Source organism: Mytilus galloprovincialis, chromosome 4 (genome assembly GCF_965363235.1).
Source record: "Mytilus galloprovincialis chromosome 4, xbMytGall1.hap1.1, whole genome shotgun sequence".
Lineage (NCBI taxonomy): Eukaryota > Metazoa > Mollusca > Bivalvia > Mytilida > Mytilidae > Mytilus > Mytilus galloprovincialis.
This window is the reverse complement of record NC_134841.1, coordinates 72,907,492-72,928,806: the sequence shown is the minus strand read 5'-3', so window position 1 is coordinate 72,928,806 and position 21,315 is coordinate 72,907,492. Positions and strand designations below refer to the sequence as shown.

General features: G+C 32.2%; 1 protein-coding gene across 1 annotated transcript; it reads left to right on the top strand.

Moving 5' to 3' along the window:
* Window positions 1-6,705: 6,705 nt before the first annotated feature.
* On the top strand, window positions 6,706-16,374 carry LOC143072893 (uncharacterized). Its single transcript, XM_076248037.1, has 5 exons — window positions 6,706-6,774; window positions 7,194-7,824; window positions 9,232-9,270; window positions 9,959-10,013; window positions 14,081-16,374. The coding sequence occupies exons 2-5, from the start codon at window positions 7,195-7,197 to the stop codon at window positions 14,878-14,880; spliced, it is 1,524 nt and encodes a 507-aa protein (XP_076104152.1). The 5' UTR covers window positions 6,706-6,774; window position 7,194; the 3' UTR covers window positions 14,881-16,374.
* Window positions 16,375-21,315: the final 4,941 nt, after the last annotated feature.

Sequence of the window (21,315 nt, the reverse complement as noted above, 5' to 3'; positions counted from 1 at the left end):
AATTAGTGAGAAATTCACATGCCAAACAAATTCAAATTATTATCTAGCAGTCTACTTAACCATGAAAATGAAGTAAAGGACAATGGACATATGATTGACGGAAACTTTGTAACATAAGGTATATGTAAACAAGATTTGAAGCATCCAGGTCCACTGAACCCTTATATGTAGCAATATATCTTCTACAAACACTTGATAGTCACAATCCTTGTATTAATTCCCCTACATTAAAACTTGTACGACATTTTCATACTACCGCCTTTGTGTAGATAAGTAACAGTTATTTAGTTCATATGGAAGGTATTGGATATCGGTAAGTTAAATTTTGAATCTATGACAAACAAGACGATTTTAATTTTGAAATTATCAATTTCCCCCACCTTAGTAGGAATATACCAACTTCACCTGCATATGGGATATACATTTCCCCACTTATTCGGTATTCAAGAGCATGCAGCAACTACTCAGACTATAAAACGTCACCAGTGTCTGAGCAGAAAGTTGACGAACCAGGGGTATGTCAAAGAACGTCTAGTCCTTTTTGTAAACAAAAAGTTCATCGTAAGGTACCAAGACCTTGTTGATAAATATTCAGTATCAACCTCACAAATAATACACAATGGTCTTGAAGTATATATTCTGGGTACTGACGTTGTTTATCATCTTTTTAACATGTTAATAGTATTCTTTCATTTGTCCTTATAAATATTACTTTTACTGTTTAGTCTGTTTTTGATGGTATCAATTTCACGTGGCTCTGTACTTATACATCACGTCATTGTTCTATGCTTTTTATATTCTTGTCTTTTATTTTTACAAACTTTTTTTCTGCATGCTTTTTGTCTTTCTTGCATGTGACGAGGCTCTGTACTAATACATCCTGTCATTGTGTTATTGTGTCATGGTAAATGTTTGTTTTATAGTGATTTCGACTACTGTACTCCTATTTTTGACATTTTTATCTTTTAAGGCTGTTTGTTTTGTTCACACATGTTCATTGTCAATATAATGGATTTTTATACGACTGTCAAAGAGAGAGGTTAAGCTCGCTATAAAACCAGGTGTAATCCACCATTTTCAAGATAAGAAAATGCCTTTGCAAAGTGAGGAATATGACAGTTGTTGTCAATTCGTTTGATGTTTTAGAGCTTTTGATTTTGTCATTTGATTAGGGATTTTCGGTTCTGAATTTTCCTCGGAGTTCAGTATTTTTGTGATTTTACTTTTGTTCTCCATGAAGGGATAAAGAAATGAAGAACATTCAGACCCTTGTATAACGACAACTGTATTGCATTAAGATATTGTTTTAAAATGAGACTGATATTTGTAAAAGTATGAAAACTCAGTGTCATTATTTGTTATTATTGCTTTAATTATTTAAAGATATTGAGCTGATATGTTGTATCATCATTACTAGTTTTAAAACGGAAATAAGTAACCAATAGTTAATGGCATATGATTTTGTCTTTAGTTACAGTACATAAACACGCTTTCAATTCAGAAGTTTGTGCAAAAATGAAACATCCCAAACAAATTCAATATTAACAGAATCTTCAATTCAATCAAACTGCATATCAATATATTAAAAATATACAAATATTAATAAATCTTTTCTCTTTTAAAATTCAAAATTGAATATAATTAGATAATGAATGAGTAATATTTATATAGCAGATATTATATGTATATTAATAATGCCATCTCCAGTAAAAGTAGTTTTCTCATCTTCTCTGTATAACAGGTTACTGACTATTTAGCTGTACCTGAAGATATTGAATTGATTTTAGGGTTTTCAGCAGCCACTATTTTATCCTGAATGCTCTCATTGTTAATATTTGTAGTGAAGTGTTATGAAGTTTGTTTGTGATTTGTTATGGTTGCTCCACTAGTCAAATAATAATTGTACATTACATCTTCCATTGTCGGTAGAATCAGGGACATTCATCTTGTTATGACAAAATTTAAATGAACTTTGATGTTTTCTATGTTTTGTATAGTAGTTACTGAACAATCTATCCTATCATTATGATGAAAATCCAAGGTTTTATTATTATTAACAAGTTATTAAAAAGCCAGATATACTCATACATGTATATTTTTAATAATCTTCAATTTATTGGCTGATCTGTAATATATGTATATGCTAGTACTTCATTGCTCTTACAATGTACTCACTACGTAGAGTCATTATTATAGGCACAATTTTATTTCCACAGAATTGAAATTAACAATTGCAACTTATAAATGGCTTGCCACATCTACATACAGTAAAGTAGGCTTTCGTTTAATATTGTTACTACAGAGGCCTTAAAGGTTATTACACGACCGTTAAAAAAAATCGCGGTCGTATATTGGTATCTCGTCGTCGTCGTCTGCGTCGTCCGAAGACTTGTTTTCCGGACAATTACTATAGGAAATGGAAATGGAAATGGAAATCCATGGAATAAGTTCGGTAAGGGCCATATTTGGCCAAGTTCAATGTTACAAGACAAAAAATGTTTCAAGATGACTTAAAGACGTGTGAGAAAGTTAAATAGTACGAGATTTTGTTAAAATTGGACAAAATCGGCTGAATTTCAACCATATTTAGGACCAGAAAACATAGAGCGTAGACGTCGACAAACTAAATATTCAAACTAGACATGTGAAATATCTTCACAAACATTATTTTAAAAGATCTCTGTTGTCGACGTATGCGCTCTATGTTTCCTGTCCAATAATCTATGGAAATTTAACCAATTTTATTGATTTTTTCGTGGAAAATCAATATGAGTACAACTTGTGACGTCATCATAAAACGCAGGAACGTAAATTTTCAACAAAATGGCTGATTTCCTATTTTGTCAATGTATTAGCTATAATTTCTTGTGATATTGGTCAATAAATCCTAAATTGAAATTTACGCTAAAACAGGGGGCCATTTTAGGACCTTACCGAACCTACTCCTTTAAACACAAGGTTTATAACCACAAAAGGAAGGTTTGAATTGACTATGGGGTCATGGTTCCAACAGTTTAGGAATTAGTAATTAGGGGCAAAAATGGGGGAAAACAAGGGTTTCCTTGTTAATGGACAATAAAAAAAGTACAAATTATATGTTTGGATTACTTCACTTACACTGATTTTAAATAATGTATTAAGAATTGTTGCATTGTCTTGATGTGATTAGCTGTCAATTTATTTTTAGAAATTACTATTTAAAAAAATGCTGATTAAGGAATATTTATTTTAAGCAATGATTATGTATGTCAATTTTTTTTTTTAGACTTTTATCATGTATTTGAATGGGTAATTATGGTTGCAAACTCCATTCGAAATTTGAATTGAGATTATGACCGTATCTTGAGGGAAAGATTGGGGGTTTTTTTTAGAAAAGGGAGGAGAACATGACTCCAAATGGAAACATGTTTCCAAAGCCTTCTTCTCCCTTTTTTGATTAAAAGGATTTATTTATGAGCAGATATGAATTTTAGTTTTTATAATATAACCTGAATGTTACTTTTGTAGACATATATCTTTTGAACTTGCTATGCCACATGACTGGAAAGATTTGTTATTACAACAACACATGTCACCTAACAGCAACTCATTTGGATTCGTCTTTGAGCATGAGAATAAAAAATGTCTTTCATTAAATTATTTGCTAAAGATGTATATTCACTTTTTATCGTTCGGGGAATCGTTTCTCCTATTTCACTACAAAGGTGGGAAAAAAGTTTTAATATAGAAATTAGTGACGAAAAATGGAAAAATATTTATTCACTAGCTATAGAAAGCAAACTACAAGCTTTCCAATATAAAATGTTACACAGAATAGTCTCACATAGTTATCTTCTTGAAAAATAAAAACTTTTCTTAACTACTGTAGAAGTATTACATTAATTATGTAAAGAACACACAATTAAACAGACTGTTATTAACTGTGCAAGCTTTTCTTAAATTTTTGAAAAGACGTCTGGAAATATTAGAATATTTTTATCTTTCTTAAGACAAACACGATTCATTTGTCAACAAATTGGGGGGATTTATGGAAGTTATTTAATTAAATTTATTTTTAATATCATTATATTATAATGTATTCCAAAGTATTCTTAAGACGTATCATATACTGAGTATTCACTTCATTAACTTGTAAATGTTTGCTATGTCTCATTCGCATAATATCAATAGTATAGCAATGCCATAAATATCATGTCATTCATTTATGTTTTGTAAAAATGTATGTATGCACTGTAGACCACCAAAAAGATCAATAATTTTTTTTTTAAAAGCTCTAGTTTCAGGACATCTACTTTTGTATAAGTATTTTGATTGATGGGAAGTTTCACAAGGTTCAATAGTATACCACAAGCGGAAAGTTTGGTTAATTTTTGGGGTAATTGCCCTAACCATTCAGAAATTACGGACAAAATGGTGTTTGCAATGCCCTTCTCTGGTTCTCCTCTGGTCCCTGAATCTCAAGGTTTGTAGTTATGCGACGAGTCAATGTCTACCAATCTTTTCTACATCTTGTAGGCCATGGTATGGGGGTCTTTGCATCGGTGATCTTTAAGGGCATACGATACAGTTTTGATTCCATATTGAAATAATGCTGACAATTTGCAAATAGGCTATATTTTGCCTGATTAAATGAAATATTAATAAAAAATATACCTTCATGTGCTACTTTTGAGTAAAATGAGGTCGAAATTTTATATTTAAGCTCAAAATTCGGATTTCTGGACGTACTTTTCCTTTCGACAGAACTACATAACTTTTTTTGTTTTAAAAGATAAACACAAACTGTTTTTTGTTAAATTAATTGTAAATTCTGTTTTATACAAATGTCCTTTAAATTTGTGCGTTTTGTTTTTCAAATAACTTATAATTATCAAATGTTCATGGATGTAGAAAAAACAATCATTTTTTACTGTATATTTATCAAATTTAAAACAATTGCACTATTTACGTTTTCATGAAAATTGACACACATAATCTTCTTACGTAATCAAACCAAATGGCATTTTAAAAAATAGGGGTCCATGAACTCGTTTTCAAATTAAATATTAAGTTTGAATGATAAAAATCAGTCGAAAACTGAATCTTTTCCCGATAAGTCATAGTTTGACGTCGCGAAAATAACAATTTACGTTAGCAACGTCATTACCTCCCCTGTAACTGTATCGTATGCCCTTAAGTGGTACCTATCCAAGTCTCTCCACTAGAGAGCTGACACATCTGAGGATACGTCTTGGTATTCATTGAACACGAACCTATCTGTTCTCCTCTGCACTTATTCTAGATCTTTTTCAAGGTTGTGTTGGTTCCAATACAGAGGAAGCATATTCAAGCGTTGGTCTTACCATGGTGATATTGGCTTTTGACTTTTGGTTTACACCGTCATAGGTTCTTTCTCAGGAATCCTAGTGTCCTTGATGCTTTACCTACCATCTGGCTGATTTATGCCTTACACTGTAGGTCGTGATTGATGGTGACTCCTAAGTATTTCCAATGCTCAACTTCATCTAAGGTGTGGCCATTTAGTTGGCAGTTCTTTTGTTGGTAATCTGTATCACGATGCCAGTCTCGGGATGGAAACTCATCTGCCATCGTGACTCCAGTAGTTGTAGAATGTGACAGATCATTTATGTAAGCCAGGAATAAAAGTAGTCCATCGTGGCACCCCTGAGATGATGTCTAGGGGTCGGATATTCAAGCAATACAGATTGTGTTTTCTTGCTTATAAAGTCTTGTATCTATTTAAGTGTTTCTCCCTGTACGCTGTAATGGTCAATTTTTTGGAGGAGTCTCTTGTGTTGCTCCTTGTCAAAAGCTTTGGAGAATTCTAGCAGGATGATGTCTGTCTGTTCTCCTTAGTCTAAATTCTTGCCAATTGCATCTAGGATAATCGGGAGTTGGGTTTCGAAAGATCTTTTTGCTCTGTAACCGTGTTGATGGTCACATAGGATCTGGTGATTATAATCAAAGTAATCCATGATGGTGTTATGAACAATATTTTCAAATAGCTTACAGCAGATTGAAGTCAATACGACTGGTCGGTAGTTTGAAGCTTTGTGTGTTTCAATTTTTTTTAATACTGGTACACTGTTGGATATTAAAACGGAGACTCTTCTTTCTACTAAATCAATGTTGTTCTTCAACCTTGACTTCAAATGTTTTAGCTTGTGTTACTTAAACAACTTTTTGCAAGATTATTTTACGGTCTATTTTGTTAAAGTTTTCTCTGTTTGTTTTAACTTTTGTAAATTATATCATCGACAATTTAAAATAGAGTGGGGTGTTATTGATTCTATGACTTTGTGACTTAACAACAAAATAATCAGAAGAATGTTCAAATCTGGCTTGCTTTTGTACTTAAAACAAGATGTTTGAGTAAAAAACGTTTCAATCGACCTTTTTTTTTGTCCTTTGCCATTTTCTTATTATTCATCCAAGCAGTTATTGTTGATGAAAAATCAAAAAGTCACTTCATTCTTTCAAGACATTTAATAGTCACATTTGAATTTTTCATTGGGAATTTCCTATGCTTTCATACTCCTAAATAATTCATTACTGTATTTAAATTCTAGATTGCTTACAAAATGCGTGAAACCATCCTGATCATATTTCCTTATTTTGTAAAGATTTGTATGTTTCAACCTTGACGTTAAATTTAATTTTCTAATTTTGAAAACGATTCAATGTGTTAAATCAAATATAGTACAGGTAGTTTCCAACGGATGTCTTTCTATGACAATATGAAAGAAAAGGAAGAATAGTCAACTTTTAATTTAAGTGAGTACTTAAGTTATTGTTCAACATCTTTACTATTTACCAGATAAATTTTGTGATAATTAAAAAGTACTTCAAATCCGGTGTTTTCATATATCAAAAAAATATCTAGCGTGGTAATATAATAAGCAGGTAAATTTTAAAAATGCTCACCTGAATCTTTTTTTATCAATACCAACAATGGCCACCAAAAATCTTCAAAAAAAAGCTAATCACCGAAATCAAGCTCAACTTTTGTTATCCGAGCTTTTTTCTATTGGAATAAAAGGAGGTATTATCACAACGGATCTAGCAGTCAAGTGAGTTCAAAAAGGATTCAAAAGACAAAATTATTTTCATGAATCATTCTTCAATACATTTTACGAAAAAGCAATTACTAAAATGCTTACACTAGTTGTTTTTGTTTTTTTGTTTTTTTGTAGAATGGACAGAGAAGATCAACGACGTTACTTTATAGTTGGTTCCGTTTTCATGGAGATTGTAACACCCCTGTTTCGACAGAAGATAGAACATGACTACATGAAACAAGGGTTTAGATCGTTCCACACTTTCATTAGCAGCCAATCGGTAATACACATCCTGTTCCATCTGAGACACCGAAACACATATTGCTGTAAGGATCAAGTCCATTGTTATAATAACCAAGCACTTCCATTAAACTACAGCCAATGGGACCTGCTGTACAAAGTAAGTCCAGTACCAGGTTCGCACAACTGTCATTGCCAGTTTTTAGCCAATCATGTCCAACTGAATGACATTGATATCACATTGGGAAGTTTGATTTTGTTAAACTGCTGTCATTTGGGACCTCATGATGAAAATGTGGTACGAAAATTACGACAGTACAAAAATGATTATTTGAGTCACAACACCAAAGGTAGAATATCGGAAACAGAATACAATACACTTTGGGCCGACCTTGAAAGCTTCATCCTACAACTTGATCCTAATAAGGAAGATGACCTTATCAGGATAGAACAGAGACCCCTGGACCAGCAACTGTGTGACAAGTACCTAACATGTCTACTTGACCTCCACAAAAAACTAGATGAGGTAAGAAGGGATTTTTTTATATTTCTTCGTAAAATACATGAAGCAAAATCATTATTTTTTTTTAAAGAACTACGAAAAAACATATCTGAATAAAAACGTTCACAAAGTATGTTTCGTTGTTCACTTATCAAATCATTCGACAAAACGATGGATCCTTCATTTGTAGAGGGTAACGAGGTCTTTTTTAAAAGTAGACAGGTGCTTTTTCGTGCAAAGATTTGAAGATTACCAAAGAAGTTTGTAATGGCATCGATAAATTACAAGCAGCCGATAAAAATACTTGGTGAATGCTCGGTGCATGGTATGATGTGATCGTACTTCTTGTCTAAATTTATCGAATGAGAGTCATATTGATGTTTGTCGGTGGGCTTTCAATACAAATATTTAATTATGATTCCATCCTTCACTTGTGAAGTAGTATCGAAGAATGTGATCAAATAAGTAGATATTGCATAAGTAAATTTTATTGCGCAGATTGTCGTTCTTTTCCAGTATTTTCCAAATTCATATCAATGTCGTCAATGTAGTAGTATATGAACCTAGAAAGGAGTTAATACAGAGAAGTAATAAGAACTTGCTCATACAAATATTGACATAGGACTGTTCCCATTTCTGGAAATATTGTTCAACATTGAATTTACATTGCACTTTAAATACCATAGTTAAAAGCTGTACTTTACATGTAACATACAGTTGGTGGTTGTCAGTTAATTCGAGGGTTTCAGACATCCCTGCAGGCTTCAATGACATCTTTATTGCCATGTTAGGGGTAACTTCAAGCGAATCAAAGATTGTTTCGGGTGGAATAGGGTTCAAGGATTCCATTAAAATCAATATGTTGTATCTTGCATGTATGATACTGAGTGGACTAAATGCAATTCAATAGATTCTCATATTTTTTCTGTGTGGTGGTCATTGACAGACTCTATTATTGGTCTAACTGAATTGTAAACATTGTAAACTCTTGTGGACAGTTGTCTCATTGGCAATCATATACCACATCTTCTTTTTTATATTGTGTATTTAAGGCAAAAGAGGCTTTGATTTTTTTATGCTGGTTTGTGTGTTCAAATGTGCTTTCATCTACTCAATGTATGCGCTGGGTCTGAGTATAATTTCTTTGAAATTATTCATCATTAAGTTGACGTTCTGCCTCTAAAATATTGTCTTGAACATGCATGAACTTATTGTCACTAGACTTTAAGCAACTAACAATCTGATATCTTGACTATAATCACATTTGTCCATGATGACTACAGCGCTCCATTTATCTTCCGGTCTTACTGTTTATGTCGTCCCTGTTTTCCTTCAACTATACAGCTTGACCGTCTTCAAAAAATGGATTTGTGAATGTAAGGGAAGTGTCGGTGAACAAATGTGTTACATATACTTAAACTAACATTTCAGATGGACAATAAATTGGACCATCAAACAGAACTACTACAGGTAAGTTGAAATTCGTACATCTTGTGTGTTATAGTTTAATTTTTCAAGCTTCAGTAGATGTGCAGAAGTGTCTTGAATACAGTACAGGCTATGATGATATATGATATTGAATATCTATAAGATCAATTTTAAACCACATTTATCTGCCCTTCGGGATCGTTAGAGTTTACAGCTACTTGTTATGGTTTCAAAAGTATATTAAGAAACTTTAATTATCACAAAACTTTCAAAAGGGGACAAACTGAAATTTCTTTTTTCACAATGAAACCCATTCATAAAAAGAAGTTTGACAATCAAACAAAATCATAAGACAGTATATTTGACATAACCATTTGTATATAAAAGGTCACTCAAAATAGACATCTAAAGCTCTTAATTTTTGCAAAAAAATAGCACCTCAGTATGTGATGGCGTTTTGAAAAATATTGATATAACTGTTATTTTCAAAGAACAATTTTAGATTCAGCCAGTATGAATTTTGCTTGGATGATGTACATCACAAATTGGAGGAGCGTTAAGGGAGCGCACTTTTATTGTATTATTATAAATGTACAATAAATGGACCCTGATGCATCTGTGACGTATCATACATGATATAATAAAATGAACATAATTAGAAAATGTATCATAAGAAAGACGGAACACCTATGTTGTGCGCAAGTAAACAAACTGTAATTGCTTTTTACAGGAAATTCACGACGTACTTAGAAATCAAACTATGAGGAATGAGTCTATCTTCTTACGTAAGTATATTTAAGTCTCCTGATTTATTCAATTTGAAATGTGATCACTCTGTATTGTCATTTTTATTACTTATGTTTTGAACGAGTTGGCTTGCTTTGTGCATTTTAAAATATATACATAAAAGTATGTGTTACATGGGTCACAATTGAAATCTCAGGTTCATTAGCAAAATAAAAAGCCGAATTCCAAATGCAGTGCAACTATACTGAAAAGAGATTGTCCGTTTTTTAACTTTCCTTGGAGTTCGATATTTTGTTACTTTTTACATAACAGCTCAGAAAAATTTTCTTCTGTCTCATTTGAAAAATGGCAACACAACTGTCGTTAGTTATTGAATGGTGAATTTTGCACAAATTTTTATAATATAAAAAAAAAGATACGGTATGATTGCCAATGAGACAACTATCCACAAAAGACAAAATGAAACACCACTCCCATTCTCAAGATAAAATTACTGTTATTGCAACAACTTACAGAACTTAAACTTGAACTTTATCAGTTTATTCTCTGAATCTGTATTGATTCTGCTTTAATAATTAGAGAAATGAGAAGATATGATCAGATAACCTTTTGAATCCTTAAAATAAAAAAATAAAAAAGTTACTCTCCTCCTTTTGTGGTTCGTTCGAAATTCTGATCCAATTACAAATAGTTTCATAAAATTAAACTGTTCAATCGGTCAGAAAATTCAATCAAACTGATGAAGAAAAAACGCAGTCAAGTCGTAAATGTTAATCAAGTCCAAATATGAATTATGTCGACCATACTTTTGTTTGCAGTTCAAGCAAAACTGCAAATCTGTCAAATAGCATAATTTTTTTTATATCTTGTCATAAATAATGATAGAATGAAATTCAAAACAGTGTAGCTGTGGCCATTGATTGACACATTAAAATCATCCATTGACTGGGACAATTTAGGTGAACGTTTGTCTGTAACGACCACTGTTCACGACCTACCTACGATAGACATTTAAACTATGGGGTCACCAAAGGTTTCTTAACGCCTTTAATTATAAAATAATTCGAAAAATTAATCAGGAATAACCTTTGTGTTTTGATTTATATAATTGATATAAATCAAAATATCGTGTTATTGCTGATTAATTTTTCGAATTACTTTATTAGGTGTTGAGAACCTTTGGTGACCCCATAGTTTAAGTGTCTTTAAAAAGTACATAGTGAGCATTGGTCGTTACATACAAAGTTCACCTAAATTGTCCCAGTCAATGGATGATTTTAATGTGTCAATCAATGGCCACAGCTACACTGTTTTGAATTTCATTCTATATAAAAAATTATCAAAGATATAAAACTTGTTAAACCATGGCTTTATCAAAGAAGAAGCTTCCGAGAGCAATTATAGTGTTGAATTAATAACCTTTCAGAATAAGTTTATTTAAATGATTGATAAGTTTACCAGGATCGTTTCTAAATTGCCGGGCTAGAAAACAACAAAATTTAAGATGTGCTATTCCGTTTGAAATATTTTTCTACAGGTGCAACCAAACTTCCAAACAAAATCTTTGTATCTCTGTGAGAATTTTGTGGTAACGAAATCCCTGATTTTATAATTTATCAGTAATACATATATTACGCTTATTAGAGCTTTCTTACAAATTGACGAAAGGTACGTACGCATGACGAATCATACGTAAGACTCGTTTTAGGGATCCTTTATTTTGACATATCTAAATAATAGTCATGGAACCTCAGACAGACCATTACCCTTCATGCATCGACATTTTTTTCCCGATATATAGGACATATAGGATTTCGGGACGTACGATAGGTTAACATATAATACCACCAGGTGGAAGGAGATAACTCTATCATGAAAATATCCTAAATTTAGGGAATTCAGAAGAAAAAATGCCCGTAAAAAAAAAACAAAAAAAAAAAAAACCCTTAAGCTGGGGTCACACATTCACGATTTTTACTGCCGTCCTTGACAGGACCGTTCCCGATTAAAATTTGTCAAAAGTATGATGAAGATCCTGTGAATCGTGGATGTAAATTCAAACTTCAATCAAAATTTGTAAAACAAATAATTTAAATAATTTAATCACAAACACATATTGTGGTCATGCAGATTACAAACAAAAAATTCTGAATCCAGATTTTCCCTTTACCCTACCTGTGTTAAAATTTTGAAAAAAAAAATCAATTGCTTTATAGCGTCGAAAAACCAAGAAAAGAAAAAAACATTACCCCTCCTCTTTTGAAGTTGGTTGCTCCCGTAACTTGTTTTCCCCCATTTTATACTTGTTTCACAGTGTGGACTTTGTAACGTTCATATTTAACTGAATTTGCAATCATAACTTAAAGTTATAGTTTCAGATAGAAAAAAAAATGATCACAATTCATTTCACATTACTTTTTCAAAACAATGCAGCATTATTGTTTTGCAAATCTCGATATTTCACGTTAACAATTTGCTGAAAGTGTAATATAAAAAATAATAAAAAAAAAAAAATGTGAATCTTGTCGTTAAATTTAAACTAACGTACCTCAATAATGCCATTAAAATTTTAATCATGAAACTCGTGCGTAAATTATTCCCGCGGAAATTTGTGTACTCGTGGTTTACGTACAAGTAACGTATCGGACGTAAGTGTATTTGACACTATTTTTCTTTGTTTTCTTATATTAAAAGCGTGTATTATTTGCGATATGCTTATTTTTGAAAGATAAATTTGATCCAGGAAAGAACGCTGTTTTACCGAATAAAGTAAAGACTCTAAATAGTTATTGTGGAAATGAAATACGTGCTCCCTTTACGTTCGTTCGTACCTTTCGTCATTTTGTAAGAAAGCTCTATTGAAATCAAAAGTCACTTCGGACACTGGTAAAGCGAACGAGTTGGAATTTACAACCACTGTTAGACGGTGCCAAAAAAACATCACCGTCCACAAAAGGAAAATTAACAATTAGGAACTAACATCTCTTAATCTATTTATTGCGTGAATATTTGATTTATTTAGCGTTCCTTTGGGGAAATCTCGCCAATATATTTAGAGAATTCTTTATTATTAACTGAAAAATATCATCCCGATAACGGTAGGTGCTGTTAAATTTATCAATTAAATGACTGTTAGACGGACCTTAACTGAGTTTGGTGATAAACTGTGATTCATTTTAAAAACACGTCTGCTATCAAAGGGTATAATTGGTGTCCATAGCAATAGTTAAAATTTGTCGATAAAAATTTGCCGAAACGTACATAAATGTTGCCTAGGTGAACCTAAATCATCTGATCACACCTTTAGCAAGCCTTCTAGCAAATGTACCTTTCTCATTAGAGAAAAGGTTTGTGTATGCTTTGCAGCAAATAAATTTGCTATCAGATTTTTAAAACAACCATTTAATTAAAAGGAAAACTTTTTTTTAGAAAAGATTGTGTGAAAGTGTATTTCAAATAGCGGAAAAGTAAGAACTGTCAACCAAATCAAAAGTACCGTCAAAAGCAAGTTAATGATAAGTTCTTTGAAAGTAGTAAATAAACTCAGTACTGCAAGATTAATCAGTAGTAAAACACTTCCAAAGGCCGAGATGAAACGATATTTTACATCTTTGTGTGTGTTTTTTTATGGTATTACCGGGCCTGTGTTTCCTATCATGATTTCCTTGATAGAGGGTTGTTGCTCACAAGAAAGCTATTAAACCAAAAAATCTGAATGGTAAAGTTTAGGTTATCCCTTCGTAAATTTTACGGATGCCATCACGAGTTCGTTGACAGTTATGGAATATTCGTTTCACAGATGATATCGTAGATGTTCTTTACGTCGCTACTACAATCCCATTTCACGAATGTGATAAATATTAAACATGGAGATGGTCTGCAAAGACTCTTCCAGTTGTCAATGCAGTTATGTTTTCAAAATTTTACGTAGAAAGCTACGTCTATTATTAACCAAAAGCAGATAGACGTATTACCGAAAATGTCTAAAAATATTTTTTTCCCACTTTTTGGATAGCACTAATTGTTCATTGAATATAAGAATATTGTTATTGTTTTTAACTACTGATTAAGATGTGTGAAAACTTTAGTGTATTCGCATTTTTAGGTGCTTTATCATCTCTTGTCAAATTGTTCAGAAGTAAACCAAAACAACCAGATAGATTTAAGCTTGGAGAATCAATATTCACACTACACCATCAGTTAGACCTGAAGTCTGTAGTTGGGGATGACTTGAACGGAGACATATCAGATCTAGAGATGATGGATAATGGCAGAATAGTGCTATGTTTACCGAACCAGAGGAGACTACTGATCTGTAATACATATGGATCACAGGTGGATAGTATAAAGGTACGTGATAACCCTTACAGTGTTACGGCAGTCAACAACTCTACGGTAGCTGTTACTATGTATTATAAATACTGTATAGAGATGTATGACATCAACAATAAATCCAAACTTAAATCACTATCAGTACCTCGAATGGGGTTGACAGGCATAACAACATTAAACAACAAGTTAGTCGTGTGTGATAATCGCAAACTACTCATCATAGATCACCAGAAAGAAGAGGTGGTACAGTCAATAAAGATTGACTGTTCTAATGACTCCTTCTTTTACAACAACAAGGACTTAGACTGGTACAGATATACAGATGACAGTAATCACACCATCTCTTTACCATCACTACCTAGGAAATTGACGACACTACAGGACGGTAGTCTGTATGTGCTGCGTAATGATAAGTCAGTACAACATGTGTCATCTGATGGGAAACAGTATGAAACTGTCACAACAGAAGGACTCGAAACAGAGTTAGAGATAATTCAATATAATCCAAAACAGAAAAAACTCATGGCCATGAAATGCAATGATACTCTAGAGATTTTTTATGAGAAGGAGTGAATTATTTCCGAAGAAGTGCAAACCCTACACTGAATCAATATATACATCATAGTCTATACCAACATGAGTATATACAGATTAATCGTTTATGAGTATATACGGATTAATCATTTCTGTGTCTATTTTCTAAAACATTCAGCTTTCATTTTTTTTTATTTGTCATTATAATGTGCAGTATTATAACAGTAAAAATGTGCTTTTGTAAGATTTCGAAAATTTTCAAAAATTGCGACGTTTCAGCTTTAAGGAGTTGGATTGATTCATAATTATAATCAGGTGTATAGTTGAAGAGAAAAATGTAAATATATTCATTACTTGTAGGTGTGATCATAAAACTGACAAAAATATACATGAATAAGCAGCAATGTTCTTTCTAGTATTATAACTATCTATGCAGCCAAAAAAGTATTTGAAGCAAAGAAATACTGCGGTTGGAAATATTTTGAATGGAATTGCAGTAAGCTTTCAACTACAAATTGTACAGCTTCAGATGCGCGTTTCGCAAAATGAATTGATAGTTTTATCTTTCAAACAAAATATTGTGTATATAGTCTCACTGATAGGATTCCTTAAGAACTAGATCAGATGCTTCTTGAGAGTGCATCCGCTGCCTTTTAAAGTTAAAGTTTGTTTGCTAGTCTTTTATCTGATATAAATATGTCACCAAAAATTGCAATTGCCCTACCGTTGTCAAATGTATAATATTTTACCAACTTTATAGATCGGTCAGGGCTGTTTATTAGGTCTGTTTTCCCACGCAGTTGTTATATCATTTTAACTATCGTCATCTTTGGAATTTGTGCCATTTCATAGCATATCTTTGCAGTGTTTGCTTCTGTTTGGAAATTTTAAAATTGTACCAGCGTCTCTGATGTTCGCTTATTTTTTTTGTGTGTATAAATTTCAAGATTGTTATAGTTTTATAATTAGAATAGATTGACATGATTCATGATTTTACATAGTGATCATACTGATGAAGGGTATCTGTTATATCCGGAAATACTTAACATTTGTGTTTTATTGATGATTTTGTACCCTTTTAGAATTTTTATATATTATATTTTTTTGTGTAATGTATCATAATTATATGATCCATCGCCCCGTTAGAATATAAAAGATGTTCGCTTGTCATGTTTTGGGATTTCATTCGTCTCAACTCGGCCGATTCCGTACCTTCATCAGAAGGAGAGTAGCGAATTCTACCGAGGGTTGCCGAATGTTGGGATTTTTGTAAAATTTTCGGAATCCTCTGATTTTATTCATTTGAATGCTTCAATATTTTTTGCCCATGTACCCCAATTTTTCTTTTTATATGTTACAAAAGAAAAACATTAGTAGATATTGAACATGTACTACATAACACCCAGTGTGTTTGTTATTGGTGTCTATGTTTTTCGTCGCTGGTTATTTGAATTATAAATGTCTTCAGCTTCTACTGGTAGTTTATTGTAAGTTTTACTTTTCTTTAAGGACCAAAATAAAAATAATATGTGATTAACATAATATTATTGTTGTTGCTTGATCTGACAATACCTTAGGGAGCTACCATTTGATTTTTATGGGGGGGGGGGGGGGGGGGGGGGGGGGCTAGGATGAAATTTGAAAAAAATAGGCAGGACAGGAGTTTTGAGTAAAAAAAAAAGGCAGGATGAGACACTTATAAAAAAAAAAGTCAGGACGACAATTTAGGTAAAAAAAAGTCAGGATAAACTAAAAAAAAAAGGCAGGACCGAACAGAGTGAAAAATAAAAAGGCAGGACAGAGATTTCAGCTAAAAAAAAATTCAGGACAAAATTTTTCATCCTAGCCCCCCCCCATAAAAATCAAATGGTAGCTCCCTTATGTGTCATTATACAGTTTTTGGTACTTTTTTCCCTTCCCTAAGTGATATTTTGGACGTCACAGCCATATAATCAATGAATGATCGATTTCTAAAGGAGAAATTAAAATGTTCAAATATTTCAACAATCTTTCTAGAAAGTCATATTTCTATTGTCCAGAAATGGAAATGTTTAGTTTTTGATGCAATTTTTTTTAGTGTAGTAATATAATGGGGAATAAAAACATTGCATTCGTTGCATTTGGGGTTAAGAGGTTGGGGAGAATTTGGAATTGGAAAATAGTTTTGACGTTAGACTGTTTAACTGTATAACTGTGCTGAATTTGGGCATTTTGCAAGGGATTGGCACAATGATCCAAAGTGTTATTTGCGTTAAAAAGAGAAGAAGAATCTACTCAGAAATATGCGTGGCTGCACTTTTTCCCATGACATGAACTGTCTATTCAACATCAAACGACGGAATTACTGCAAATTTTGCGTTTTGTTCACAACTTCGAACAGTTTGTTAAGAAACCAGTTCAGAATTGGGTTAAAGCAAATGGTGAATAAAAATCTCACGAAAACAGCCTTATTTAGAACACAAGACTTTACTCTCGCACATGCATGATAAGCCGGCTAGTGAAATAGATGTAGCAATTACAAAACGGGTGGATAAGATCTGTAAATTAAATAATTAAACTAAACTAAAAAGTTTTTGGATGATCAAACAATGTGCCTCAATTATTGAAAAACTTAAAGAAAAATTTAAAGTTTGGTATAACAAGAAAAACTTCTATAATGTTCAAAAACGCTTCTCAAAACCTCCAACCGCCCTGCCTAGACATAATTACTTATGCCTAGCCTTAATTCGATTTATGCCTTGATATGAATCTTTTTATGGTTAGTTATCAATATTCATGCATTGGCATAATATGTATCCTTGTCCTATCAGATTCAATGTAACATAGTTATTATTATAGAACATGCATTTATAAAGAAATTACAGTGATAATCAGAGCGTCTCCGAAATTTTCATAGGCGGGGCCCAATTACTGCCTGAAAAATAAATATAAACTTTTTTATTTGACAAGCTTGCTACGTTTTGCAACTTTATGTAGACGTCTTTGACTAGCGACATCGCATACGAAACCCCCGTCAGAGATTACAATGAACATACGGAGATATTTTTTGGTGGAAACAGAAACAACGATTTCTATTATTTATTTGATGTAATGTCAGTTAAAAGAGCAGTGGCTATATTAATTCTATCTTAGGAAACACGAGAAAAGTAAAAATGTATAACGTACGGTTTGCAGATTACATCCACCAAAGGTTAAAAAGGATTTTTCTTCTTAGTTAATTAGTAAATTGTGTACCTTCGTTCTTTCACAAGCGGCTTCAAACAAACTATCAATATTAAGGTGAAACATATATGTATTTATTAGATCTAAACCATGGCAAATTTGATTAAAACCATGACCAATTTCTAAGACACGTAACATAACCATGTCATTCGCTTAACCAAACGTTACCAATTTCGATATTTTGGTTATCCTGCGTTAATTTCTTAAAACACCAATTTCAATGTAGGTCGTCTGACTTACAATAAAGATTAAAACATCTTATTTGCCTTTTATTTAGTCATTTGAAAAGAACTGATGCAATCGTTCTGGGAAGTAATCCAACTAAACCATGAGCAAATTAACCAAACTATGACAAAATTACTATACTAAACACTATATGACAGTGATATTTTCCAGTCCGATCGTTCGTTCGTAAGTCCATTCCTCCGTTCACCCCGAATCAGGTTAAAATTGGATGAAGGTAGTTTAGGGTGAAGTTTAAGTCGCATGTCAAATCAAGGTTTGATCCTACTGCCTGTCGATACTTTGATATTGGCACTGCACAAGTCATGTTGTCTATGGCGTTAAAACACTCTCTTGGATATGTTTTAATTGATTTTAGTCTCCGATGCATGAATTTTTATTGTTAATTGTTTTTGGCTTTTAACTAGCTTGCACTGTCACTCAGTCACGGCGAGTACTCTCAAATTAAATCGGACTTTTGAATTAATTTGACCTGTTAACACAATTTTGCATTTCTGTAATTCAATGTTTACTTATTTTATGTTATATCTCGTGTCACTATTTTTAATATGTACCACCTTTCATAAGCATTTAGTATGACAATGAATATTTACTACTGTACTCGAACTATGAACAACAAATATCAATTTTGTAAAAAATGTTTACTTCCGTACTCCTAACATTATTATTTTAAAATTTACCTGTGTATGCTGTTTTATCTAATAAAAAAAAAAAAAAAAAACTAATTTTAAGGATATGGGGTATTCATCTATGTTAAAAATTCAGAACATGCACAGCAAACAAACAAAAAACAAAGGAACAGCGCTATTATCAGTGAGGCCATCAACACGGAGCAAAAAAAAAAAAAAAAAAAAAAAAAAAAAAAAAACACTCTCACCTCACTACAAGTTTAGGACTACCACTAGAACCAATTATCTTCCAGCATGACAAAAAAAGGTGTAGAAAACTGATTATTTGAGTGAATTTTCTAAGTCCAAGGACCATAACTCTGCAAAAAATCATTAGACTGGAACAAAATTCTAACTTGATTTGTTTATATACTTGTCATGATAAATTAATGTACCAAAAGTTCAGACAACATCTTTTAGCATGACGAAAAAAAGTGCAGAAACTGAATATTTCAGTGAATTTTCTATGTCCAAGGAACATTACTTATTATCATTCCGGAACAAAACTCAAACTTGATCTGTAACTTGTCATGAAAAGAGTGCACAAAATTCTCTTCTTCTTTACTTATCATTGATATTATGTTGATAGTTCTAAATATAAAGCTTTATTACAACTTTCACATAAACATAACATTAACCAAGAAAACTAATCATTGACCAATGAACCATGAATATTAGCTCAAGGTCAGATGAACCATACCAGGCAGACATGTACAGCTAACAATTCTTCCATACAACAAATAAAGTTGACCTATTGCTAATAGTTTAAGAAAAAAAGACCAAACCAGATGCTCCGCAGGGCGCAGCTTTATACGACCGCAGAGGTTGAACCCTGAACGGTTGGGGCAAGTATGGACACAACATTCAAGCTGGATTCAGCTCTAAATTTGGATTGTGATTAAATAGTTGACACAGCATAGGTTTCTGACACAGAATGAATGTGGTCTAATGAGACTTAAAATATTTTTTTTGCCTTTGAGCAATTCACTATGCTGTTGAATATTAATCCTCTCAAAAAAATGTTTGAAGAAATTTTCTTTTTATTTATGAAATCTGAAATGAGAAAAATTTAACCCCCCCCCCCCTTTCCAAAACTGATCTCAATTCAAATTTTTAATGGAGTTTGCAACAATAACTACTCATTTAAATACATAAAATATTAAAATGTAAAATAAAGCGCTTGTTATCACTGAATGGTAAAGATTGTTTTAATTTATCAGTTGATAGTAAAAGTGAATATACATTGTATATTGTATAAAACAATGATTTAAGTTGATTCAACTGCTATTCTGGACAAAGAAAGATAACTCCAATTATTGTGCAATTAAATATTTCTTGCTATTGCACAATACTGTGCAATTGAAAATATTTGCTATTGCACGATAATGTGCAATTGAAGATTTCTTGCTATTGCGCAATACTGTGCAATTAAAAATTTCTTGCTATTACACAATACTGTGCAATTGAAGATTTCTTGCTATTGTTGAATACTGTGCAATTGAAAATTTCTTGCTATTGCACAATACTTAATATAATAATTTTGGATCCTGATTTGAACCAACTTGCAAACTGGGCCCATAATCAAAAATCTAAGTACATGTTTGGATTCAACATATCAAAAAAGCCCAAGAATTCAATTTTTGTTAAAATCAAACTTAGTTTAATTTTGGACCCTTTGGACTTTAATGTAGACCAATTTGAAAACGGGACCAAAAATTAAGAATCTACATACACAGTTAGATTTGGTATATCAAAGAACCCCAATTATTCAATTTTTGATGAAATCAAACAAAGTTTAATTTTGGACCCCGATTTAGACCAACTTGAAAACTGGGCCAATAATAAAAAATCTAAGTACATTTTTAGATTCAGCATATCAAAGAACCCCAAGTATTCAATTTTTGTTAAAATCAAACTAAGTTTAATTTTGGACCCTTTGGACCTTAATGTAGACCAATTTGAAAACAGGACCAAAAATTAAGAATCTACATACACAGTTAGATTCAGCATATCAAAGAACCCCAATTATTCAATTTTTGATGAAATCAAACAAAGTTCAATTTTGGACTCTTTGGGCCCCTTATTCCTGAACTGTTGGGACCAAAACTCCCAAAATCAAACCAAACCTTCCTTTTATGGTCATAAACCTTGTGTTTAAATTTCATAGATTTCTATTTACTTATACTAAAGTTATTGTGCGAAAACCAAGAATAATGCTTATTTGGGCCCCTTTTTGGCCTTTAATTCCTACACTGTTGGGACCTCAACTCCCAAAATCAATCCCAACCTTCCTTTTGTGGTCATAAACCTTGTGTTTAAATTTCATTGATTTCTATTTACT

Excerpts from the sequence above, each read along its gene's own strand:
- LOC143072893 (XM_076248037.1), top strand. The coding sequence starts at position 7,195 with ATGGACAGAGAAGATCAACGACGTTACTTTATAGTTGGTTCCGTTTTC. Across the intron at positions 9,271-9,958 it reads ATCAAACAGAACTACTACAG|GAAATTCACGACGTACTTAG; the intron begins GTAAGTTGAAAT and ends TGCTTTTTACAG. Across the intron at positions 10,014-14,080 it reads GAATGAGTCTATCTTCTTAC|GTGCTTTATCATCTCTTGTC; the intron begins GTAAGTATATTT and ends TCGCATTTTTAG.